This window comes from Dipodomys ordii, unplaced genomic scaffold (assembly GCF_000151885.1).
Source record: "Dipodomys ordii isolate 6190 unplaced genomic scaffold, Dord_2.0 Scaffold47, whole genome shotgun sequence".
In the NCBI taxonomy this organism is placed as follows: Eukaryota; Metazoa; Chordata; class Mammalia; order Rodentia; family Heteromyidae; genus Dipodomys; species Dipodomys ordii.
Genome location: NW_012267263.1, coordinates 815,500 through 842,868, shown reverse-complemented (window position 1 = coordinate 842,868; position 27,369 = coordinate 815,500). Strand labels below are relative to the sequence as shown.

Below are 27,369 nucleotides of genomic sequence, written 5' to 3'. Positions count from 1 at the left end.
GGTAGGGGATTGAGTTGAGGGCCTTATACATACTAGGCAGGTGCTTTATTACTGAACCTACCCAGGAAGGAGTTTATAGGCTTATAGGCTGGGTTTGGTAGGGTAAGAAAACTATGTAGGTGAAGAAAAAAATATAAGAGAAAATTTGAATAAGTTTTCAAGTTGATCAGGAAGGTCCTAGGAGAAGAAAGGGATATCATGCAATTTAGACTTGAAACATTTCTGGAGAGGCAAGAAGGCCTTGTATAGAGTCTATAGGAATTTGTTCATTTCAGTTACGGAGGTAGGTTATAACAATTTGAAGAAGGATATAGTTTTTATCAAAGGAAAGTATGTTGACTTTGTTACCAACAGAGCAGTATTCAAGTGCACAGAATTCATGTTGCATCTGAGCAGCACTTATTACAATGGCAGCAGCTCTTTGTGGGGCCTGAACTCTGGGCCTGTGCGCTATCCCTCAGAACTTCAGCGTAAGGCTAGCATCCTAACACTTGAGCCATAGCGCCACTTCTGGCTATTTCTGCTTATGTGGTCCTGTAGAAACCCAGGGCTTTATGCATGCAAAGCAAGCCCTTTCCCACTGAGCCACCTTCATGGCCCCCTGGTAGCAGCTCTTTCTTTGTGGCACCAACCCTGCTTGAGACCATATAAGGAAGCGGCATTTATGATCTCACACATGAACTGCAGAGAGTAAATACATTGGATAAGATTTTTAGCAATTGAACTGCACAATTGGATCTCCTTTTGGGTATGGGGGGAGAGGTTTCTAGGGATTGATAGTGCTTTAGCACCTGAGCCATGCCCCTAACCCTGGCTCTGCATTTTAAAAGCTGTTCACTCTAATCCAACAGAGTGCAAGGAGTGCAAGAATTAAAGTTCTGAATTTAGTGAAAGAAACTATCTTAAACCAGAGAAAAAAATTAACAAGGTCTTTCTATATTTTTCATTTCAGAAATCAGGACCTTTGATATTTAGGAAAACTATGTTTAACTCTACTGAAATCAAGTTTTCTGGTGAGTATAATAGTATAATAAGCTACAACATTAATACATATTGTAAACAGATACATTAATGTAAACTGATATAACGTAGTATATAGTAAGCTAAGTGCTTTGTTTTTAAAGTGGTGCTAACATTATAGTTTTGCTTCAGTCAAGATAGGGTTATATGCAAGAATAAATTTTTCTAATCTAATTCAGAAAATGTGATATGAATCTTTAAAAATTATAAGTAATGTCTGGTAAAGTAGGCTTTAGTAAAAATGTCTGAAATTTAACTTTAAGACCTAGACTTTAAAATAAAACTAGGTAAATTTCCTTTTGTGAATATATGGAATATAATGTTATGGTTGTGATAAAAACTTTCATGGTATTGAAAAATTTCTAAGTGTACATGATATCATAGTGTAAAATTTTCTAAACATTAGCATTTTAGTTAGAGTACTAGAGCTTATAGAAGTGAAAGTAAGTGTAGAGTGTTAGAATTATTAAAGTGAAAATAAGTGTTTTAGGTATGGTTCAAATGATAGAGTACCTGCCTAGCAAATGTAAGGCCCTGAGTTCAAATCACAGTACCACAAAAAAATAATAAAGTGAAAATATTTGCTTGGTACTATCTTTGCTCTGTAAACACTGATACACAGGTTACCAATGCTTTTTAATTTTTTAATGGACTAACATAAAAAATTATATTTACTAGATACAATTCTTGTTTTTGTTTCTAGTATCTTGACTAGGAAAGTTGGTAGCCAGAGTTAAAGCCCCAGGATAAGGAGCAATTTTCATTGTAAACTGGCCTCCCCAGGACCCAAAGTTATTCCTTTTCTCTTTCTTTTTTTTTCTCATGCTGTGGTCATCTGTTAGGGATGTTTCTACCATCAGCAGAGTCTTTCCTAAAGGAAGATGACAGCCAATAGCTAAAAGGCAGAGGTACTTTAGAAATGCTCTGTGATTTCATAGGTCATCATGTTAAGAGGAAATTGAAGTCTTGGGTAGGTAAGGAATAATTTTGGTGTGTGTTTGCTTTAATGAATTCATGTCTTAAAAGCTTTAAAAGAATCTCTGCGTAGGACTGACAACCAGATATATGGGATAAAACAAAAGCAATGAAGACTACTGAAACACAAAATTTGATGTTATGAAATCATTGCATCAGGCCTCAGAGCAAAAGTGGAGCAGTATACTCTATTCTTAAAGGATTTAAGAGCAGACGCATAACATAGTTGAGATTTAGTGAGGCAAAAACTGGCTATGTCCAATAGCACTCAGGAGAGAGGTCTTCTTGAATCATAACTGCTTATGACCTGTAGCTGGAAGGTATGGAAGAAGCATCAACTTGTGCTGGTGCTGTGCTCACTGAGCAGCCTTCTTACCACATTGGGTTCCAGGAATGCATGTAGAAAGGAGAATTAATTTGATTATTACACATCTACTTTCTAGTTATTCACTGTAAGTGAATGGGCATTGTAGTTTATAAATCTACATTGGTATTGTGGGGAACAGGTGAAATAAGGAATCTGTCTTCACAGTACCAGATTTAAGTGTCTTGAAAGCTAAAAACTGCCCTTGAATATATGTCCATGTTCATGCTGTTTTGGAAGATGAGACATTCTTTGGCTATTCAGTCAAGTAGACTCAATGTTGATACTTTATGAAAATACAAAGACCCTAAAACAATTTTGAAAAAAGAAACAAGATAAAGAGCTTTTACTATCTGATTTTAGAACTTAAATAAGCTGTAGAATTGTGACTGTGGCTGGGCGCTGTGGTGCGCCTGTAATCCCAGCTATTCGGAAGGCTGAGTCCAAGAGTTCTGGGCTACAGTGCGCTATGCCGATCGGGTGTCCACACTAAGTTCAGCATCAATATGGTGACCTCCCGGGAGCGGGGAACACCAGGTTGCCTAAGGAGGGGTGAACCGGCCCAGGTCAGAATTGTGACTGTGGTTCTGACATAGGAATAGACAGGTAGAACAATGAAACAGACTAGTAAGTGCAGAAACAAACTCAAAAGTATTGTTAACAGTCGATGCAAAAACCACTGGGGAAAAAATACATCTCAATCTTAATTCTTTTTTTTTTTGGATCCGGTTATGGGGGCCTGAACTCTGGGCCTGGGCGCTGTCCCTCAGCTCTTCAGTTCAAGGCTAACGCTCTACCACTTGAGCCACAGCGCCACTTCCCGCTTTTTTCTTTTTGCTTATGTGGTGCTGAGGAATCGAACCCAGGGCCTCAGGCATGCAAGGCAAGCGCTCTACCACTGAGCCACCTTCCCAGCCCCTCAATCTTAATTCTTATCATGGACTTAGGCACTTTATTCCCACCTTCATCTCTTTCTTCTGGGGCTCCATATGCACATATTTTAGATCACTTGATATTGCTAGATGATATAGTTCTTTTACAATCTTGTTTGAACAGTTTCTTATGACAATCCTTTTATCTAGAGTAGCTTTTAATACCGGGCTAACTGTGATCTTTCTATGTCTTTCCTGAATGCTTAATGTATTTAATGAGACCTCCACTGACTAGTGAAAACTCAAACTATTGGAAACTATGAGAATTACTAGAGAATTACTGGACTTCTTCCTATGCATAAGCAGACTGCTTTTCAGCCAGATTTTCAAGGGTACTGCCATCCATGCAGCTTTCTCTTACTCTTTCTCAGTTCTTCCACCTCTATGTAGTTATCCAAGAGATTGAAGCCCTAGAAATTCTACCAGTCTTAGCCTTTTGGACTTCTATGTATGGGCTCAGTTTTGGGTGCCCTCTGTAAGGTAACTATCCTCTAAGATAACTCTGAATGATCCTTGCTTTCTGATACTCATGGCTGTCAGAGCTAGTCTCAGTTATCAATAAACTGGTAGAGGTAGGAGCTGGGAAGATGGCTCAGTGGTAGAGCGCTTGCCTTGCATGCATGAGGCCCTGGGTTTGATTCCTCAGCACCATATAAACAAAAAGAAAAAAGCCGGAAGTGGCGCTGTGGCTCAAGTGGTAGAGTGCTAGCCTTGAGCTGAAGGGCTGAGGGACAGTGCCCAGACCCAGAGTTCAGGCCCCATGACCGGACCCCCAAAAACAAAAACAAAAAAAAAACTGGTAGAGGTAGTGTTATATCCCTTCTGAACATACATTATAAAAGTTGTTCTGTCCCTCCTTTGTTCTATCCTTGATTACTTGCTCTGTGGAAGCCAGCTGCTATGTTTAAGGATATTCTAACAGACTTTTCTAACTTTTTTTTTTTTGGGTCCGGTTGTGGGGCCTGAACTCTGGGCCTGGGCGCTGTCCCTCAGCTCTTCAGCTCAAGGCTAGCACTCTACCACTTGAGCCACAGCGCCACTTCTGGCGTTTTTCTTATGTGGTGCTGAGGAATTGAACCCAGGGCCTCAAGCATGCAAGGCAAGTGCTCTACCACTGAGCCACCTTCCCAGCCCGACTTTTCTAACTTTTATACTTAACCTTTTTCTTTTTACTTTTTCCCCCTCCAGTACCAAGATTTGAACTCTAGTATTAAAACCCTTTCAGTCTGTGTCATCAAATCACCTAGAACTTGAAACCTTTGGTGGTACTTTGTGATAAACAAAGGCCAAATTCCTTGGCAAAGCATAAGACCATTTATGAATTTCTCTAGCATTCTTTTTAACTCTTCTCTTTTCCCCAATCAAAGTTGTAACCCTATTGAGTTATCTTCAGATGGTCATACTCATGCCATGCTCACACTTAGCCTGGGTAATCTTTCTACATGGCTGACTCTTGCTTTTTCTTCCTCCAGCTAGCCTGCCTTTAACGACTTTCATATTCTCCTAGACTACATTAAGAGCCCTGCTCAGTGCTTTCTTATGCTCTATCTCAACCCCTTAATCTATTGAAAGTGCTTATAGGGAGCCCTTCCCTCCCCAATACCTCTTAGGTCATGGACAGGAATTGTTCATGTTTACTATTATGTCACTTTCTGCCTCACAGCTGGGGGCTCATTGAGTATATTTTGAATGAGGAAGAACAGTATTTAGACTGACATAGCTGTTATTTGCATATCAAGCTACTTGGTTGATTCCAGCCTTGGACTTAAAAATGAATATAGCAACTTTTGATTAATAATTTAAATGATTTTATCTGTGATTGTCACATTAAAGTAGTGTATTTTAAATATGTTCTTAAATCCTTCAGTCTGTATTAAACTATGTATATTAACGTAAAATGAAACTTCCTTTTTCTAAACAGTAAAGTCATTCAGTTGTTCTGGGCCGGTGAAGTTTACCATAGAGTGGCATTTGAAATATCATACCTGTCACAATGAATATCCTGAGCTGGAAGTAAGTAAAATGCAAATCTTCATTATTTACACACACACACACACACACACCCCAAGGAAAAACACACACACACACACTCACACACACACACACACACACAAACACACAAGGAAAAATTCGAAATATAAAACCATAATATTCTGATGAGTAGTAGGTAGACAGGCAAGAAATAGAAGTGTTCTAGGTTAATTTAGAGACATTGTAGTTTCCTTATAATTATCTTTAAAAAATATTAGTGTGTAAATCAGCCTTTTTAGGGCCATTGGTAAAAGGATTATGGATTATATAAAAATAAAAATCAACTTAATTTAAGAAGGAATTTAAAATTTTTTTTATTCAGTAAATTAGTTAAAAGAATCTAAAACTTTAGTGAGGACAAGTAAATTTTGTGTGTTCTAGAGAGAGATGGGATGGGCAGAAGGAGAATGAGAGAAGAGGAAAAAGCTGGGCTGAGAAAGGTCTCCCCGCCTTGGCTCAGAAGGCTGGCTCTTTCCTTCTGGAATATGTTGGCTTCCTTGTGTCATTCAACAGAGATGTTCTTTGATGATTTCATGATGGTACTTGGAATGGTTTCATGATTTTCAGCTTCCATGCTGAATAATGTATGAGTTTCCATATTTTATTACTATTATCTTTTCCTTTGAAGTAGGTACTGTTTTCTTTGAATGTTGCTTTTTCCTCCCCCTAAGTATTTTATTCCTTCACAATAAATACTTTAATGCCATGTTCTAAACTGAGGAAGTTTAACACTAATACAATATGATTATCCAATATGCAGACTTTATTAACATCTGATCAGTTTCTATTTAAGCAGAGTTTGTTGTCTGGCACAGGATTTAATCTAGAATCACATTAAATGTCTTGTTTTTAGTTGTTGATAATTTCAGAGCATATACACCATTTATTTCCGTAGTGTCTCTTAATTTGAGCATTTTTGAGGTATTCTTACAATCAGATTCAAATTAATCACTTCTAGAGAAATTGTGCAGAATAGTACTTTGTCCCATTTTGGCCAGTGTTAATTCAATCAGTTGAGTTTTTACTATAAAGTTAGCTTTCTCTTTGTTGAAATTTGTGGGTTTTGTGTGTGTGTGTGTGTGTGTGTGTGTGTTTGCAAGTGTGTTTTGTGTACTGGGCCTGGGGTTTGAACTCAGGCCTGGTTGCTCTCTCTGAGCTTTTTTGCACAAGGCTAGCACTCTACCACTTGAGGCACAGCTCCACTTTCTGCTTTTTGGTGGTTAATTGGAGATAAGAAAATCTCAGACTTTCCTCCCTGGGCTGGTTCAAACCTCAGTCCTCAGATTTCATTTCCCTGAGCGACTAGAATTACAGGTATGAGTTACCAGCACCTGGCTGGGAAAAGACCTTTGAACCCCTAAAGAAATTGTTTTCTTTTTTTTTTCACTCAAAGTATTCGTTTGTTTTAGCATCCTTTCATGATTCTTGTTTGATAAATCAGTTGTTCCTGGAGTGATTGCTAAATGATGATTTTCTCATTGTGTGTGTGTGTGTGTGTGTGTGTGTATATATATATATGTGTGTGTGTGTGTGTGTATATATATGTATGTATATATATAACATGTATTGGTATATTGTACTACATGGATGAGTTTTCCCTTTTCAAAATCTTGTCTGTCAATCACCAATATGGATATTAATTTTTCCTTTATAATACATGTTATAATAGATTGCTACATTTATTCAGTCTATCCTCTGTTTGGTCTGTTAGAGCCAACTTAGTTGTTGCTATTAGGAACTTGATTCATTCTGGGATATATGGAGCCTCACATTGTTGCTGTGTAATCATTTTCCCTATTCTCATGGATTAGCTACTTGGCTGCATTAGTTTTGTAAAACCTCCCTAATATAGGATAAAGTGGAACAAGATCTGTTTGTTTTATTTTTCTGGGAACGAGTCCTTTGTTGGTAATACATTTTTGTTATTACTTGGTTTTTTTTTTGGGGGGGGTTGGGGGTTCCGGTTGTGGGGCCTGAACTCTGGGCCTGGGTACTGTCTCTCAGTTCTTCAGCTCAAGGCTAGCACTCTACCACTTGAGCCACAGTGCCACTTCTGGCTTTTTTTTCCTGCTTATGTGGTGCTGAGGAATCGAGCCCAGGGCCTCAAGCATGCAAGGCAAGTGCTCTACCACTGAGCCACCTTCCCAGCCCATTACTTGTTTTTTTTTTGTTGGCCGTGGGACTTGAACTCTGGGCCTGGGCGCTGTCCCTCAGCTCTTCAGCTCAAGGCGAGCACTCTACCACTTGAGCTACAGCGCCACTTCTGGCTTTTTTTTTCTTTTTGCTTATGTGGTACTGAGGAATTGAACCCAGGGCCTCAGGCATGCAAGGCAAGTGCTCTACCACTGAGCCACCTTCCCAGCCCCATGAGTACATTTCTTATCAAGCATTGTAGCCTCCTCCTTTGTTTCCCCTTCCCATCCTTCCCCCAACACCCCCCCCCCAGCACCTAAGTTGTAAAGTTCGTTTTCAACATAACGACAAGTACATCTCATTGTTGCAATGGGTCCACCTGTATCCCTATTTAAACGATTTGTTTTTCCCCTTCCCCTCCACAAATTATACCAACATCACATACAGTGAAAGCAGGGGTTATGTTATACCGTAGGGGAGGGACATACAAAGCAACAAAGAAATAATCTTATAAATGTGTTAGAAACAATCACATGAAAGAAAAAAAAATTTGAATACATATCTTAGAGTCAGTAATATTTCTAATAATAATCACACTGATAGGAAGTAATTTGGGGTTTTTTATGTTTTTGTTTTTTGTTTTTGTTGTTGCCAGTCCTGGGGCTTGAACTCAGGGACTGGGCACTGTCCTTGCTTCTTCATGCTCAAAGCTTGTGCTCTACCACTTGAGCCACAGCACCACGCCAGCCTTTTCTGAGAAGTTCATTGGAGATGAGTCTCTCACAGACTTTCCTGCCTGGGCTGGCTTTGAACCATGATCCTCAGATCTCAGCCTTCTGAGTAGCTAGGATTACCGACATGAACTACCAGCACCTGGCCAGGAAGTAATTTATATGGCAGAATTATCTTACTCATAATTAGAGTACAAGGACAGTTGTATTCTGATCTTTAACTTTCAAATCTTCATTTTTTAAAATGTATTCGTATTAGAACTTTTCCCTCATTGAAATGAGCAATATAATTTTTTTTCCAGAATAAAGAACTAATGAGTGTGAGAAATATTTCAAACCAGGAAGGATCACTGGTAAGCTATTTTATTTGCATTTAAATTAAATGTTCACAATTTTAGTATGATTTAAAAAATTGACACACAGATATTTAGAGAATCATAATTATTAAGCGTCCTATTTTAAATAGTATGCTTTCTTATAGGCGTCTATAAATTCTACTTACTTGTCTTTGTTTAAAACTTTTTAAAAAATATAAGATGAATTTCTGAGCAGCCTTTGTTTTTTTGTCAGTCATGGGGTTTGAACTCTGGGCCTGAGTGCTGTCCCTGAGCTCTTCAGCTCAAGGTGAGCACTCTACCACTTGATCCATAGCACCACTTCCAGTTTTCTGCTGGTTAATTGGAGATAAGAGTCTCAAGAACGTTCCTGCCCCAAATGGCTTTGAACCATGCTCCTCAGATCTCAGCCTCCTGAGTAGCTAGGATTACAGGTGTGAGCCACCAGCACCCGGCTCCAGCCTTTGTTTTTTAAAAAATATAATTTTATTGTTACTAAAGTATTCTACAGAGGAGTTACCATTTCATAAGTCAGGTAATGAGTACATTTCTTTTCCTGGACAATGTCACTCCTTCCTTTGCTTTCTCCGAGTTTCCCCCTCCCGTTTCTGTCCACAAGCTACATCCTTCTTTTCCACATAGTATAATGAATAGCATGATTGCAGCCCTTCTTTCCTTGAAAAAAAAATTCTAGTTCTTGGTGTGCAAGGAAGCATACTAATAGGCTACTATTATCGTTAAGGATGTAAGGATAGAGACAGTGAATGTAACATAATGGAAGAGGGAATTTGTGCTATTTTGAGAGATTACTGAAAGTCAGAAGATTGAGGTATGATCTCAGAAGGGTTAGAAGGTATTATGTGTATTTTGGTCTTGGGGCTTGAACTCAGAGCCTGAGTGTTGTTTCTGAGCTTTTTCTCTCAAGGCTAGTGCTCTACCACTTTGAGCCACAGCACCACTCCCAGTCTTTTGGTAGTTAATTGGAGATAAGAGTCTCATAGACTTTCCTGCCCAGGCTGGCTTCAAATTGTGATCCTCATATCTAGGATTATAAGTGTGAGCCACTGGCTCCTAGCTTGATGTTTGCTTTTGTATGTGGTTTTCTATCTCCTCTTTAGGGAGCCTAAAGAGAAGACTGATGATGGGGAGGAATCCACTCTTCAATGGCCAGGACAAACTGTGTCACATGGAGTAGGAGGAAAGAAAGAGGGGATAGAAAATGAGAAGGTGGGATGTGCCTAGTTTGGGCTGGCCTTGGAAAGATTCATTAACATAATGGGACAGTTTTATTCCCCTATGGGACTGCTAGAAATATAATATCTTAAGAAATTTGAGGATCTGGGAGCTGGTGGCTCATGCCTATAATCCTAGCTACACAGGAGGCTGAGATCTGAGGGTTGCAGTTTAAAGTTATTAGCTGCAGCAGGAAAGTCCTTGAGACTCTTTTTTTTTGGGGGGGGGGGTCCAGTCGTGGGGCCTAAACTCTGGGCCTGGACGCTGTCCCTCAGCTCTTCAGCTCAAGGCTAGCGCTCTACCACTTGAGCCACAGCGCCACTTCTGGCTTTTTTTTTTCTTTTTGCTTATGTGGTGCTGAGGAATCGAACCCAGGGCCTCAGGCATGCATGGCAAGCGTTCTACCACTGAGGCACTTTCCCAGCCCCTTGAGACTCTTATCTCCACAAAACTACTCAGAAAAAGCTGGAAGTGGCACTGTGCCTCAAGTTGTAGAGCTCTAGCCTTAAGCACAGAGAGGCTCAGGGACACTGCCTAGGCCCTGAGTTCAAGCACCAGGACTGGCAAAAAAAAAAAAAGGAAATTTGAGAGTTGTAGGAGTGGCTTGGTTGGTAGAGCACTAGCCAGTAAATCAAAGTGTCAGGTATGGAGTTTGAGTCTTGGTCTCACACTAAAAAAATATTTAAATGATTTAGCCTATATATAGTTGGCCTTCAGCACCTGCAAGTTCTCCATCCATTGATTTTGCTTACATGGCTACAACCAACTGTAGATCAGAGTAGTAGGAAAACAGATTCTGTATTGAACCATGTATACTCATTTTTCTTGTCACTGCTACCTAAACAATACAGTATACCAACTCTTACACATCATTTATATTAAGTTAAAAGTAATCAGAGGTGTTGTAAGCAACTCTGGATAAGCAAATACTCTGCCATAAGGGACTTAAGCATCCATTGATTTTTTCATACCTATTTGATGAGGTGTGTTGGGCCTAGAACTAAGTTCCTCACTGATCCTGTAGTATGGATGTACTTAGACTCATTTCTCTCTTTCCTTTTTCTTTTTCCTTTTGTTGTTGTTGTTATTGTTATTATTAGATAGGGTCTTGCTATGTTGCCCAGCCTAGCCTTCAACTTGAGATCCTCCTGCCTAGCCTCCTAAGTAACTATTCCCAGTCTCATTTCTGACAATGTTATCAAATTTCCTCCTTCCTCAGCTGTTTTCCCCCCTTTTTTAACCAGTACTGGGGCTTGAATTCAGGGAGTAAGCGCTATACCTGAGGGTTTTTTTTTTTCTACCACTTGAGCCATAGTTCCACTTCTAGCTCTTTGAGGTTAATTAGAAATAAGAGTCTCATGGACTTTCCTGCCCAGGCTGGCTTTGATCATAGATCTTAGCTTCCTGAATAGCTAGGATTATAAGGATGTGCCATCAGCTCCCAGCCCTCAACTCAATTATTGTAAAACATTTAAATAAAACAGAATGTTTCAAATCATTAGGATAAAATATATGAATAGTGATAATAGTAAACATACAGTAGTAATATAGGGGGAACCTGTAGATATGTAAGAGGTGAGGAACACTGAACATGAGAACCTTTTTCTTCTGTCCCTTTGAATTGGGTAGGATGATAAGAAAAAAATGAAAGCAGTATCTATCCTTCCATTGCCTAGCATACTTTAGTCTGTTTTTTCTATTTGTTTTTTTTTTTTATAAGTAACCCAAATGTGGCTCACTCTGTAATCCTAGCTACTCAAAAGACTGAGATCTGAGGATCATGGTTCAAAGCCAGCCTGGGCAGGAAAGTCTGTGACACTCTTATCTCTAATCACCAAAAAGAATTGGAGCTGTGGCTCAGATGGTAGAGTCCTGGCCTTGAGCAAAAGAAGCTTAGGGACAGTGCCAGACAGGACAGGGACAGACCTGGAGATCAAGCCCCAGGACTGACACACACACATATACAAAAAAAAAAGTAACCCAATTCAGTTACCAAAAATTGCTCTAAAATATGGTGAACAAAGCTGGAAGTGTGGCTTAAATAGTAGAATGCTTGCCTATAAAGCACAAGACTGAGTTCACACCTCAGTACTGCCCCCCAAAAAATGAAGTGAGCAGTTGTGACTAGATCTTATATAGCAATTTATTTAAAATAACAGGATTTTCCCCATCATTTCAGGATGTTGTAGCCAAGACACAGAGGGATGGCTTTCATATCTTTATTGTTTCTATTAAAACGGACCAAACAACTGCCAGCTGGAATCTGAATGGTATGGCTAACCTACATGCATATTGCCGATGGTCTGCATTTTCTGTGTTCTGTACTTTTTGTCCTTTATCTGAATTTTTTATTGTCTGTTAGAAGCATGTCTTTAAACATTGATTTATGTTGTAAATTTATTTTGAGGACTTAAAGCTTTATGCTTACCTAAATACTCATATTTCTTTCTTTTTTTCATCAATCCTGGGGCTTGAGCTCAGGGCCTGGGTGTTTTGCTCAAGGACAGTGTTCTACATATAAGCCACAGCTCCACTTCCAGGTTTTTTTTGGCAGTTTAATGGAGATAAGAGCCTCACAAAAAGAAAAGGAAAGAAAAAAGAGACTCACAGCCAGGCATCGGTGGCTCATACCTGTAATCCTAGCTACTTAGAAGGATCTTAGGATCACAGTTCAAAGCCAGCCCAAGCAGGAACGTCTATGAGACTTATCCAATTAACTACCAAAAAGCTGGAGATTGCATTGTTTCTCAAAGTGGTAGAGCACTAGCCTTGAGCATTAGAGACAGTGCTTAGGCCCTAAGATCAAGCCCCAGAACCAGCAAAAAAAAAAAAAAAATAGCTCACAGACTTTCCTGTCTGGACTGGCTTCAAACCATGATCCTTAGATCTTAGCCTCCTAAGTAGTTAGGAAAACAGGCATAAGCCACCAGCACTATCATTAATGGATTGGAAATGTTATTATTAAGTGGAGAAAATTTTGAAAAATTTATTTCTTCAATTGAGAAAAAAACTTTGTGATTAAATTTTCAATTTCAGATTTTGCAGTGGAACATAAAATTTCTTATTTTGCTAATATGTAGAAATGTGTAGGCCACATCTTACTTGTATTTGAAGTGAATTATCTTCTCTGTTTGTTGAAAATGGCCATCAGGAGATTTAAAGATTTGAAATTATCTGTCTGTAGCTTAGGAGTCAAGTAGCATGTCTCTCAGCTGTGGCTTCCTGTGTGTGTAGCTCTTCATCAATGTGCCTCATTAAGCCTTAGTTCCATAATGTCTACAACAGTAGGCTCAATAAGCACTTTTCAAAGAGATGCTTTCACAGATTCCAGAATTTGGCTGATGATTTTCAGATGGCTGTCCACTGGGCCAACAGTAGCTATAAATAGTCTGTGACCATCTTAGCTATGTGCCTTACTGCTCTGATTCAGCCACTGTGGTCATGGAAGGGAAAATGATGCTTTGCCTTTGAGGAAGTGCTTAGGCCACTAGGGGGATTTAGGGACAGAAATTCTTGTGGTAAACAGGCATTACTACAGAGGAGGCTTGGAGCAAGTGTACTGCAGGTCTCACAAAGGGAAGCTGCTGATGTTGGCTGCTCTGGAAGTATGAAGTAGGTCTTTGTCAGGGGCCTTGCCATCATCCTGTTTGTTACCTAATTGTCTTAGACTGTTGTGTGCTGCCATAACAGAGTATATAATACTATGTAATGAAGAATTCAAATGTATTTTCTCACAGTTTTGGTAGGTTGCCTGCATCTTAGGGGTGCCATGTCTGTGTCCAGAATGATGCCCTGAACTCTGTCCTTACATTGCAGAAAGGATGGAAAGGCAAAAGAGGAAAAGTGCTGGGTCCTAATGGTGGCATCTAACCCTCTAATGAGGCATTAATACATTCATGAGGAGCTCCTCAAAAGGCCCTACTTCTTTTTTGTGGTGCTGAGAATCAAACTTAGGGCTTCTATACAAGAAGTGCTCTGCTACAGAGCTACATCTCTAGCCTGAAGCCTTACTCCTCAGTACACCACTGTGGGGATTAAGGTTTTTTGTTTGTTTTTTAATTTTTTTGTGCCAGTCCTGGGGCTTGAACTCAGGGCCTTGGGCACTTTCCCTGAGCTTTTGTCCTCAAGGCTAGTACTTTACCACTTGAATCAGAGGTCTACCTATGGCTTTTTGGTAGTTAATTGGAGATGAGTCTCATGGACTTTCCTGCCCAAGCTGGCTTTAAACTGCCATCTTAAGATCTCAACCTCCCTAGAAGCTTGGATTACAGATGTGAGCCACTGCTGCCCAGTGGGATTAACTTCTTTAAAAAAAATTTTTTTTATGTTAGTCCTGGGGCTTGAACTCAGGGCCTGGATATTGTCCCTGAGCCTTTTTTTTTTTTTTTTGGTGTTTAATTGGAGATAAAAGTCTCACAGACTTTCCTGCCAGGGCTGGCTTTGAACTGCGATCTTCAGATCTTAACTTTGTGAGAAGCTGCTTGATTATAGCCTGATGCCTATGATTCACCATCACCCAGCTTTGGTATTACGTTTTTTGGTTTTTTTTTTTGGTCGGTCGTGGGGCTTGAACTCTGGGCCTGGGCGCTGTCCCTCAGCTCTTCAGCTCAAGGCAAGAGCTCTACCACTTGAGCTACAGCACCACTTCCGGTTTTCTGGTGGTTTATTGGAGATAGGAGTCTCATGGTCTCTCCTGCCCGGGCTGGCTTTGAACCGCGATCCTCAGATCTCAGCCTCCTGAGTAGCTAGGATTACAGGCGTGAGCCACCAGCGCCCGGCGGTATTACGTTTTAACACATGAATTTTGGTAGCATCTAGACCATAGCACTGACTTGCATGCACCCTTTTCATTCTCAGATTTTGTGTCTTTTCCACTTATAGGCAAATTTAGGTTCCCACTAATTAGTAAGGAGCTATTATTCACAAGGCTTGCTTGTCTTGCATTGGATTTGTCTTCTGAGACAAAACTGAAACCAGATATATGTGTTGTGTGCCCTGTCCCAAGTGTCATTGACAAAGATAAGGCCCTCCGAGACATCAGTGACCATCAGCTAGGTGACCATTCCGAGGTCTAGCCTGGTAATCAGCAGTACTTTGCATTTGTATTTGACACTTTCGTTTTTTGGGGGTTTTTGGTTTGTTTTTTTGTTGGTCACAGGGCTTGACCTCTGGGCCTAGGCGCTGTCCCTGGTCTCTTCAGCTCAAGGCCTGCTCTACCACTTGAGCCACAGCACCACTTCCAGTTTTCTGAGTGGTTAATTGGAGATAAAAGTCTCACAGACTTTCCTACCCAAGCTGGCTTTGAACTACAATCCTCAGATCTCAACCTCCTGAGTAGCTAGGATTACAGGCATGAGCCACTGGTGCTTCACTTGTATTTGACACCGTTTTTCATAGTGACATATGTAAAAGTGAAGGTATCTTGGTAAGATTATATGTGCACAAGTAAAAATTCAATATTTAATAGCACAGTTTGTCTCTGTGGAGCTTTCTGGAAAATAAGCTTATACTTAAAGACTTAAGAAGGATTATTATTAATTAGCTCATTGTTCCTTTTCTGTCCCTTTCTGTTGCTGTCACTAGTTTCTCTTTCTATGATGGGGCCTCATGGATATATCTCTGCATCAGATTGGCCTCTAATGATTGTGAGTATTATTTGTATTTTTCCCCTTTTTAAAGTAATGAACTTTGTGTACTAAATAGGAAATTTAAAGCTTCTGAAGAGCTAGGTGTTAGAAAAATGGAGGAGAAAGAAACAAGCCAGTCTCAGTCTCAGCAGGCTAGCTCTGTTTATTGAGGTATAGCGGCAATGCGTGGCAACCTTCCTGGGAATGGAGGTGGGGTTGGAGTTAGGCTTTTATGGGGTCTAATCAAGGAAACAGAAGCTATTGAAAAAGCTATTGTGGCTAGGAAGGTGGGGACTTTCAGTTAGGCTCACAATGGAATGTTGATGGCCAGCCTTAGGTCAGATTGCCCTGCCTATACCTCAAGCATGTCCATGCATACCTGGGGTTTTGCCTGACGTGGGATAATAAGGTGGGAGGAGGGTCAACCCTAATATTCCATCTTTAGATACATAAAAAGATTGGGCCAAGAGGGAAGAGGTAAATCATTTGCTGGGTAGTACTAATCCCTCAATATCTAATGCTTTGATATACCCTCTATATCTGGTTCTAGAGTGACTGGAATTGGATACTTAAATGTAGAAATGCCAACTTTCAAATGATCAGAAGATTTAATTGACTAGAATTTCTTCTCTTCCTGCAGTTTTATATGGTGATGTGTATTGTTTATATTTTATATGGTGTGCTCTGGCTGACGTGGTCTGCCTGTTACTGGAAAGATATATTAAGAATACAGTTTTGGATTGCAGCTGTGATTTTCCTAGGAATGCTTGAAAAAGCAATTTTTTATACGGAATACCAAAACATCAACAGCACTGGATTGTCAAGTAAGTTTTGTCTCAAAAATGTACTAATAGTCCAAGAAGAGAGTGTCAGAATAGGACCCATTGGGACTAGCATATGTTCTCTTCATTTTCTGTTTTCCCTCTTATAATGTACCCTTCATTTTTCTTCCTAGAAAAATAAAATTCCCATTCTCTAAGGTTCAAAAATAACACAAGATTCTGGGTAGGGATATTTCCAGTAAGGTCAGTCCCTTGAACAGCTCTCCTTTTCTTTTTTCAATCTTATTTTCCCTTTTTTGCTGAAAAAGAAAAGGAAGATGATTTGGCTCCAGTGTGTAAAATTCAGTGGTACTACCCAGGTGGACCATTCCTATAGTCTCCATGTGCTCTTGACTCTCCTTTCAGTCCTATAAGAACTTTATATATCCAGGGGATGCATCACCACTGTACACACAGGGAGGACTACACATGTGTGCCCCAGACTGCTGCTAGAAAGTAGATTGCAAAAAGGCCAGCGAACTAAAGGTTCATTTCTACCACTGAAAGGGAGATAAGTTTAAAGGGTTGAAAATGCTTCAGAATATACTTGAGTGGTCAGTTTCAAATGATCTTGGTATAGATAGAATTATGTCCCTTATTTTATTTTTAGACATACCAGAAAGAAAAAGTGAATTTGAATATAAATAAAACTAATACAAATAAAACTTAATTTGTGGTCATGTGGATAATTGAAGTTCATGGGAATTTATTATACTGGTTTGTATTGAAGATTTTCCCAAATAAAAAGATTAAAAGGGCATGTACAGAAGGATAAAGAAGGAAATGAAGGAGGGCTCAAGTGGTAGAATACCAGCATTGAAAGAAAAGCCAAATGAGAGTGCAAGGCCCTGAGTTTAAGTCCCAGTATACACAGAGACACATCCACAGAGACATACAAAGGGGGTAAAGAAAGGGCCAAAGGTTGCATGCTAGAGGTATTACTACCACGTAAGTTTTATCAGGTGCGTGTTCACATTAGCTCTAAATCAGGTAATGATGGAGAGGTTGGGTCTGCTGATTAGGCTGAAGCATGGTTGAATGTCAGTGAAGGCAAGCTCATTTCTGTGAGCTATGATGATCTCTAGAGAGTGCAGAGGTGAGAGCAGCAAGCCTGAGATCCAGGAAAAGACTCTGTCCTCAGGGAATCTATGTTCTCCATCTGAGATGGCATCAGAGGTTTGGAAGTGAAATCCCGTGGCTTTGAAAAATCCTGTCCTGTAAAAGTTGCACAAAAGTTGGCTGATACCTTTTTGATCTTCCCAAGAAGGAATTCTGTAAAATGAACTGCCTTGGCTCAGTATTGATCCTGGAAGGCTAGAAGTTAGAAAAACCATCAGAGCTGGGCGCCGGTGGTTCACGCCTGTAATCCTAGCTATTCAGGAGGCTGAGATCTGAGGATCATGCTTCAAAGCCAGCCCGGGCAGGAAAGTCCTTGAGACTCTTATCTCTAATAAACCACTAGAAAACCAGAAGTGGTGCTGTAGCTCAAGTGGTAGAGCGCTCGCCTTGAGCACGGACAGCGCCCAAGCCTAGAGTTCAAGCCCCATGACCGACCAAAAAACAAACAAACAAAAAACATCAGAAGGACCAGAAGCACATTCATTCATAGTAGGTTGTGTTAGACTAATTCCTCTTATTGCTAGATTTGCAGTTAAGAAAATATAGCAAAAGTAGCATAGCTATATTTCTTTGAGATTTGACAGGATGGGCACAACAGAGTACCAGAAGCTGAAATCTGGCTGAGTAACTAGTTCTGCAACCAATTTTTAAAATGTATCCATATGTAAAGAGTTCATGCAGTTAGCTAGCCACTCATCAGTCCTAACAGTTTAGACCTGTGCAGTCCATTATGGTACCACGAGCCACCTACTATTAAAATTTTCAAATAAATTATTTAATAATTCATTCCCTAAGTTATGCTAGCTGTTGTTTAGGAGTCTGAAAAAGCACAAGTGGCCACAAGTTACTATATAGGAAGGCACACATGCTGAATATGTCCATCTATAATTATAGAAAGTTCTTTTGGGTAGCACTGGTTTGAAGCAGTGGTTCTTTGTCCCTAGATGCATGCATATTGGCATTCCTTGAAGAATTTTAACACGTGCCAGGTGGCTCACACCTGTAAATTCTAGTTACTCAGGAGGCCATAACAGAGGATCAAGGTTTAAAATCAGCCCAGGCAGGAAAGACCATGAGACTCTTATCTCCAGTTATTTAAAAAAAAAAGCCAGTAGTGAAGCTGTGATTCAAGTGGTAGAGCATTAGCTTAGAGACAGACCAGTAACCAAAAAAACAAAAACAAAAAAAAGTTTAACACATGATTCTTGTCAGTGATTCAGACAGAGGGGGTATCCCTAGCAATTAGGCCGGATTAGAAGCTTCCCAAGTAATCCTAATGTGCATCTAAAGTTGAGAACTATTGGGGTAGGAGGCATTTATGGGGTTTTTATTATAGATTTTAGCCCCTGTTGCCATTTTATCCTTGTGAGCCTGCTGGTTTTTTCAGCTTACACTTAATATGTACCTATATATATGGAGAGCTTTCTCCTCAGTGTTTTAGATGTTGTGAAACTATCAGGAGTTACAGATACATAAGGGCCTAGAAAAGAATCATTTTTAAAAATAGAATTTTCTAACCTGAAGCTACATAGTGGGATACAGAGAGATTTGATATCCTAAGTGGAAAGGTGAAATTTAGGGGGCATGATCTTGAACTTGGGTTCAAATACAAATTGTAGGAATATTGATGGGAAAGTTTGAGAAAGGATTTGATGGCAGACAAACTCAAGATAGATGATAATAGGATATTCACCTCCAGTGGCTCCTGAAAGATTACTGAAGGAGCAGTCACTGAGCAGAAATTGGGAATCCTGCTTTGTGGGTTAGGCTATACCAGAAAGATTACATTCATGTTACTTCAGCAGAGGTATATACATCCAAGACCCAGAAGCTCAGGGATTTTAAAATATGGCCATTTCTGCCGGGTGCTGGTGGCTCACGCCTGTAATCCTAACTACTCAGGAGGCAGAGATCTGAGGATCACGGTTCATAGCTACTCTGGGCAGGAAAGTCCGTGAGACTCTTATCTCCAAAAAAACCACCAGAAAACCTGAAGTGGCATGTTGCTCGAGAGGTAGAGCGTTAGCCTTGAGCTGAAGAGCTGAGGGACAGCACCCTGGCCCAGAGGTCAAACCCCACGACTGGAAAAAAAAAAATTCTCAACTTGTGTGATCTTAAACCCCTTCTTCATTTTACATTCTGCACTCCTTGGCAGAACTCACCTAGTGATTTCCTCCTCCTATCAAGGTGACTCTTTTGAGTCCATATATCTATAATCACCTACATTTTCTACTTAGTTTTTTATTTTTTTATTTTTTAGTTGGTCGTGGGGCCTGAACTCTGGGCCTGGGCACTGTCCCTCAGCTCTTCAGCTCAGACTAGTGCTCTACCACTTGAGCCACAGCACAGCTTCCAGCTTTTTCTGTTTACATGGTGCTGAGGAATCGAACCCAGGACCCCATGCATGCAGGGCAAGCATTCTACCACTGAGCCACTTTCCCAGCCCCATCACCTACATTTTCTAACTGCTTTCCAACTTCTCAACCTCCATGAGAGACAGAAGGAACTCATTCTTTCTTCCCTGTTGCTTGACTGCGTGATGTACCCCAGACCTTCTGCTCTCTCAGATATTCCTTTTATAGGGTAGCATTGCCACTAAACTTTCTTGCTTACCTTCTTTCCTTCCCCTTAGTCATGTATCAGAGACTTAGGGTTTCTTGCAGACAAGAGTTGAAAGCCATATGAAATGAAAGCAATAGGTAAATTGGCAGCTTTTTTTTTTAAGTAAAGATAATAGGGAAATTTGTTAGAAGAGGAACTTATAACAGAGAAAGAGAGCATGTAGCATGTACATGCCATGGAGAAGATAGGACTTTAGCCACAGCTGGTTTGATCCAGTATCTATTGCCTGTTCTCTCCATCACTCCTCTGATTGTCTGACCTGGGTTTCTGAAATACCCTCCTAAGCATTTCCCCCACTCTTAGTCTTATTTTCTCTAAGCCATTTTAGGTAGGACCATCTTAATAAAAGTCATCTATTTTATTCCAGCAACCAGCAACCTTTTTCTGTAAAGGCCATGTAATAAATATTCTTGGCTTTGAAGACCATATGGTATCCATTGTATTTAACTACTCAGCACTGCTGTTGTAGCATAAAAGCAGCCACAAACAACTGGTAAACAAATAGGCAATAAAACTTCATTTATAAAGTAGATACAGGGCCAGAATTAGTCCCTGGGCTGTAGTACTAATCCCCCCTTTATTCTTCGGTTTAGTATTACTGTCTTCCCATTACTGTTAACATCATAACAGACCCCAAGTCCCACATAAATAATCCCACCCTGTTGACCATGTTCTTGTCTTGACATCTGACATTGCTCTTTACTGCAGCTATAGCAAACTGTACATATTACAACATATATGCTTTTCCTCTTTTCTCCATGTTTTTGCATGGACCATTGCATTTGCTTTGCTCTTTTCTTTCCCCAAATATTTAGCTTCAATTTGGCCTTCAGTCCTGACTTAGGTGTCACTTTCAGTAAGTTTTTCAAGACCATCTTTCACCTCTTCCCCCTAGTCTTGAGATTACTTTACCCATCTCTTAACCATACTAAATTCTTACTTGGCCTAACCAGAGTACAAGGTCCATACAGAGTGGGACCAAAGTGTCTCTTTTACTTTTATATCTACACAGTAGGAACATAACAAATATGTTTGTTATATCACACAAGCTAGGTAAGCTTCTTAACACTGATGTGAGCATTTTAGATGAATAGGTATCAAAGGCTTCCTGGAGAAAGGAGAACTGCAAAGGACATTAGGGCTTTCAAATGAACAGCAAGAAAAGGGATGCAGTTCTGTTTATCATGAAAGTGAAAAATAAAAACGTTGTTAGGAGAAAGCTTTCCCTGGTAGAGCTGGTCAGATGTGGAGTAAATTCTTCAAGGAGTGTGACTTTCTCTTTACATCAATTGGATTAAGTGGCTTTTAAATCTAATATAGTAGCCAATAGTGTGAGTTTAGAATCTAGTTATACGTAATTTGCATTGGTTGGAAGATCTCCATATGTATATACAGTAAATTATATTATTTTTCTTCCTCTCAGCCCAAGGTTTATTGATATTTGCGGAGTTGATATCTGCGATTAAAAGGACATTGGCTCGTCTCCTTGTGATCATTGTGAGCTTGGGCTATGGCATTGTGAAGTAAGTATTAGTGCATTGGGAAGATAACCAGGTCTCCTCCAGTTTAGTGATTCAGTAGGTCTGCATAATGACTTTTATGAAACTTGAAATTTCTTAATGTTATAATACAAATGCTCATAGATTTTTAAAGTTTTAATTTTATTGTCAAGGTAATGCACAGAGGGGTGATAGTTACATAAGTAAGGTAGTGAGTACATTTCTTGTCTCACTTGTTATCCCTCCCTCATTTTTATCCCTCTTTAGGTTTTTATATTTTATATTACCTTAAAGGTTTTGAATTCTTGAAGTTGAAATCATTTTTGCTTTTTAGACAGTACATTTAAAAATGTTTAATTAAATACCATATCAGCAAGGTTTTCAAATAAAGCCTGCCTTTACTCACTGGGCACAAAAATGTGAGAACCTTTTGTCTTTACCCTCTTCCTTTTCAGACCACTGTTCTTCACAAAGAGCTTCTGGTTTCTAGAAGCTAAAGCCTTCAGACAAGACCGCTTTAAGACATAGAAATCATCCATGGACTTCCAGTTTCCCTGCTCAGCCCTTCACTCAGAGCCTTCCTTCACTGTCTTTGTCCTTAGCACTTTATGTGCCTATGTGGCTGATCCTGAGCTCCCTTCCCCACCTTTCGTGCCCTCAACCTTCACCTCATCTCAACTGCTGATTCTTGTGTTTTTTCATAGTCTCAGTTTTAGATTATATATTTTTCATCTCTCATCCTCCTTTATCTACTAGGTCAACCTCAGTTGTTTTTCACCCTGGTGTGGCCTCTGGTATTTGCCAAGAAGATCACCAAGTAGTCTGGAATAATGCTTCTCACTCACTCTTGATAAATCAGCTTTTTATCTACTTTGGGACTTACATCTCAGAGGAAAATTTGCCTGAGAACATTGGACCACACTGCCTAGGCTCACTCCATGGCTTTCTTCTTAATTCATGGCTTGATCTACTCCCATAATAATTGGTTTGGAACCATTTGCAGGAAGCTCCTACAACATGAGTTTTACTCCCTGGTGGCCATTCTCTCAGCTCGTTGCTTTTTCTGTCTTTAAAAGCAAAACCCTCCCTGAGCTTCATATATTCTGCCTCATTTCTCTTCCACCTGTGCAGCATTACTGTCCGTAACCTACTTTAGTGAGTTCTTACTGTCTTTGCTTCGTTGAAACTGCTCTTGTCAGCTCATCATGACCTCCCCTTACCTAGTTGTATGGACCTGCTCAACTTTGATCCAAGTGCCTGCTGGCAGCTTCAGTCATGGCACTTGGTTTTGCTTGGTTTCCAGCTCATTTAATATTATGCTCTCACATCACTGGCTACTCCTTCCCAGTCTCTAGTAAACCCTCTTTGTCTTCTGAGCCCAAACCTTGGAGTGTCCCTGCCTGAGGCCTTAGGCCTCTGCTTTGTGATTTGTACTCGAAGGCCCTATCATACATATCCATGACTGTAACTTCAGGATATACCCAGAATGAGCCCTTCCCATCCTGTTTGCAGTCCTTACTGTCTTGTTTGCAGTTGCTACCCTGCTCAAGCCACTGGGCTTGAAGTGGTCCTGCCTGGACCACTTCAGTTGTCTCTTCACTAGTTTCCCTGCTTCTACCTTTGGTAGCCAAACACCAGTGTCTGAGATGATCCTTTAAAAATAAGCTCTCACTACTTCACTGCTCATTATTTTGTCCAATTCCTTTCTGTGATTATTCTATTGCTATTGTGACCACTTGCTCCATCCTGCTAACGTTCTAGTTCCTGTGAGCCCTTTCCCTGAGCAGGCAGGACTTGCCTTCTCATTTCCTTGAGGTCTTTATTATCATCTCCAAGGAGCATGTCCTGTTCAGGATTTCTAGCAGTACATACCACCTGTCACTCCATTTTTGCCCTTTTTATAAGACCATTTGATATGTGATATGTGCATTGGTATTTATTGTCTGCTTCTTCTGCACCAAGATTTGAGTCCTATGGAGGCCTCTTGTTTAGTAATCTTTCTGTGCTTTATTAGCCTGGTTATGGACCCCAGGTTGTAGGGTTATAAAAGCAATAGGAGAGCAAGCTGGTGGGGAATGGCACAATGTATTTTACGAAGTGAGAATTTTTTTGCAGTTTGTGGTTCTGGTAATAAAGAGTCAGCATTTAGAGTCAGCAAATGAGGTGAATAGCCTTAGCCATGAACTATGAGCATCAGTTTAATCTGTTTTACAATGACTGTTTTAAGTATGTTCTCAAAACCAGTTTTTTCTTCAAATTACTCTGAGAAGTTTGTTTGTGCCAGTACTAGAGTATGAACTCAGGGCCTGGGTGCTGTCCTGAGCATTTTTGCTCGAGGCTGACACACTACCACTTGAGCCACAGCTCCACTTCTGGCTTTTTTTCTTTTTTTTTTTTTCCCCTGTGGTTAATTGGAGATAAGACTCTCACAGATTTTTCTGCCCAAGCTGGCCTCAAACCACAATCCTTAGATCCCAGCCTCCTGAATAGCTAGCATTATAGATATGAGCCACTAGCACCTCAGCTGGCTTCAAATCACAATCCTCAGATCCTAGCCTCCCTAGTACCTAGGATTATAGACATGAATCACCAGCACCCAGCAAAAGAGAGTTATGTATTTTAAAATATATGTGTAAAAAAAACCAAGTGGAGCTATGTTTCAAGTGGTAGAGCAACAGCCTTAAACAAAACAAACTCAGCTCCAGGCCCTGAATTCAAGCCCAGGATTAGCACACAAAATAAATAAATAAATAGCTTTAAAATAAAATTATTTTGTTTGTATATGTAAAATATATAAGTAAAACATTTTACTTAGATAAATACTGAGATTGCATATATATATATATATATATGCAATTCATATCATGTATCATCTGATTTCCCTTCTACTTCCAAATTGTTAATATAAAGCCATCTTTCCATTTTCATAACATTTTTCATTTTTCTTATATTTTTATTATCTTTAGTTGTACAAAGAAGTTGCCATTCAATAAATCAGTTTATAAATACAATGTATGTTGAGTGACACCCCTTTCATAATTTTCCTTATCCTTCCCAAACCAGTTCCTCCTCAATTTTCTTAATTTCATGGAACATGCATTGAATATTATGACTACATTCTCTCCCCCTTCCTCTCTTTATTAGTCTATATTCCCTGCCCTTGACCTCAGTTTCCTGGTATTCATTTTCTTGATTTCTCCCCTGTAAATACCATACTTTAGTTAATATATAAACTCATATTTTAAGGGTCAGAAATGTAGTCTAGTGCTGCTGGCTCTCACACCTGTAATCCTAATTACTCAGGAGGCTGAAAGCTGAGGATCCCAGTTTGAAACCAGCAAAGGCAAGAAAGTTCATGAAACTCTTATCCACAATTAATTACCAAAAAAGCCAGAAGTGGAACTTGGCTCAAATGGTGGAGGGCTATCTTTGAGCACAAATGCTCAGGGACAGTGCCCAGAACCTGAGTTCAAGACCCAGGACTGGTGCCAAAATTCAAAAATGTTATTTTAAGCTAGGTATAGTATTTCATGCCTATAATCCCAGCTACTCAGGAAGCAGAGATCAGAATGATCAAGGTTCAAGGCCTGAGGAAAAATCTCATGAGGCCCCATCTCAATCCAAAAGGGCTGGGACATAGTTCAAGTGACAGTGATGAGTACCTGCCTAGAAAGCACAGAGGCCTAAATTCAAGCCCCAGTTCTGCCAAAAATAAGACAAGTAAATGCTACTTGTTATGTTCATTATATGTCTTGAACTTCAGCAAAGACCTTGGTGGTCTCAGATATTTTTCTTCCTAGGTATCTGTACAGGTTTGGGTCCTAGTGGAAAACCTGGTGCTCCCAGGCCTGATTCTCCTGGGAACACAGAGTACACTGACTCCTATGAAGAATCCCAGAGACATGAGTACACTGATTGGATTAGACAGTACCTTCTTTGGTATTGGAAATGTTGCCTTTTTTTAAAAAAAAACTTATTAGTATGCATTCTAGTGACTCCTGTTTTGTCTGTGTCCTCTTATTCTCTCCAGGCCCCGTTTAGGAACAGTCATGCACCGAGTGGTTGGACTGGGACTGCTTTACTTGATCTTTGCAGCTATTGAAGGTGTAATGAGAGTCATTGGGGTAAAAACTGTATTAATTCCTCTACCATTTCTTTTTGTTATTGGTGTGAAAGTGATTTTACTTTATAATTCTTGAAGTGATATTTTAAAGATAAAAATTTAAGGGAAAAGATCTAATATGAGCCTTATTCTGTGATATATTTCTCTTTTGTTTTAAAATACTTCCTGAAGGAAAAGGCTAAATAAAACATTCCTAAGCTGAAATGATTGATTGTGACGGATATAGTCATATTGTCCCAGGATTAGCTCCATTCAGAAATGTGCATATTCTATTTTCTTTTTTTTTTGTCAGTCATGGGGCTTGAACTATGGGCCTGGGCGCTGTCCCTCAGCTCTTCAGCTCAAGGCGAGCGCTCTACCACTTGAGCCATAGTACCACTTAATTGGAGATAACAGTTTCACAGACTTTCCTACCCGGGTTGGCTTTGAACTGAAATCCTCAGATCTCAGCTGGGATTACAGGCATGAGCCTCTGGTGCCCGGCTGCATATTATTCTTTTAAAGAACATTGCTTCTGTCCTTACAGTCTATGCATACCTTCCTTAATCTTGGATTTAACAGCATATGTTCAAAACAGAAAGTTAAAAAGATTAAAAGTGAATCATAGCCTTCAGGCATGTAAACATTACATTTAATACTCTCACTTCTTGAGGACTTGCTATTTAGGGGATTCAGAAGACCCTACTATTAGAGTTGTCAGCAGGTAACATTCAGGTGAAGAAGATCTGATAATATTAGCACCAATATTTTACTCTCTAGAGAAACATTATTGTCAGTGAAGACCCCTAGATTCCTAGCTTTAGATTTTCTTAGTAAGCGGTTGAGGATGGAATGATTAGGAACCTTTCTATAGCTAGGGCTGGTAGTACACATCTGTTTGTAATCCCAGCTACTCAGAGGTATTAGGCAAAGATAGGAGGATCAAAATCCTAGGCCAGTCTGGGTAAAAAGCACAAAAACCTATCTGAAAAACAAACTAAGAAAAGCTAAAAGGATTGGGGTCATGGCTCATTTGGTAGAGTGTTTGCCTAGTAAGTGTTAGCCCTTGAATTCTGTTTTTAAAAACCCAAAAATTTATTGTATATTACTTGATTCAAAGAACCTTTCATTTTACCCAGTGCCTTTTAGATTAGATTTATAAGTAAGGTAGTTAATCTGTATGCTTCCATATAAATTTATTTCACATCCCTTGATCTGACATTTATTTAGTATTGTTGTAAAGCAGACCTTTTTCTATTGTTCTTGATACATCTTTCATGCTGTGTATTGTGTACCTGGTCATTTAATCTTTGAGCATATTTAGTTTTACCTTTATAAAATGAAGAACCAAATACATAAACACACAAATGTATTTCATAATGAACTTTGTTGAAAAGAAAATGGAAAAAATAAATGTCCCCCATATAAATGTAGCACATGCATTATAACTGTCTTAAATATCATTATCAGAGTAAATACCTAATTTCCAGTTTATGCCCTTCCACACAGCCCCCTTCCCTTATTTTGCTTTTTGCTTGAATTTTGTATGTCCCTTTACAATAAGTTCAGGGGAGGCTAGGAGTCCATTTAAGTACTAGCCCTGGCTTTAGGTGGTATGAAGAGGGAGGAGGTTGAAATGGCTCACCCAAGTGAGATGGGAGGCATGATGCTTTCTATTTGACAGTCTATAACAGTTTTACACTGTGATATAAGTAATAATTTTACTTAACATGAAGTAAGTTGGAACAAGTTAACATTTGCTGTTGCCAAAACAGAAGTTTTGTGTACTAAACAAATGTCTTAAGAAATGAAATATTTACAAGTG

The 27,369-nt window shown here is 39.6% G+C and overlaps 1 protein-coding gene across 1 annotated transcript in view; it reads left to right on the top strand.

The window, feature by feature from the left end:
- Nucleotides 1-27,369, top strand: part of Tmem87b (transmembrane protein 87B) — a 51,994-nt gene that overhangs the window by 6,219 nt on the left and 18,406 nt on the right. The window contains exons 2-9 of the mRNA XM_013019712.1: nt 953-1,013; nt 5,213-5,304; nt 8,489-8,539; nt 11,934-12,024; nt 15,338-15,399; nt 16,022-16,205; nt 21,367-21,466; nt 25,473-25,566. Of these exons, the coding sequence (XP_012875166.1) occupies nt 953-1,013; nt 5,213-5,304; nt 8,489-8,539; nt 11,934-12,024; nt 15,338-15,399; nt 16,022-16,205; nt 21,367-21,466; nt 25,473-25,566 (735 nt within the window). The remainder of the gene's footprint in view (nt 1-952; nt 1,014-5,212; nt 5,305-8,488; nt 8,540-11,933; nt 12,025-15,337; nt 15,400-16,021; nt 16,206-21,366; nt 21,467-25,472; nt 25,567-27,369) is intronic.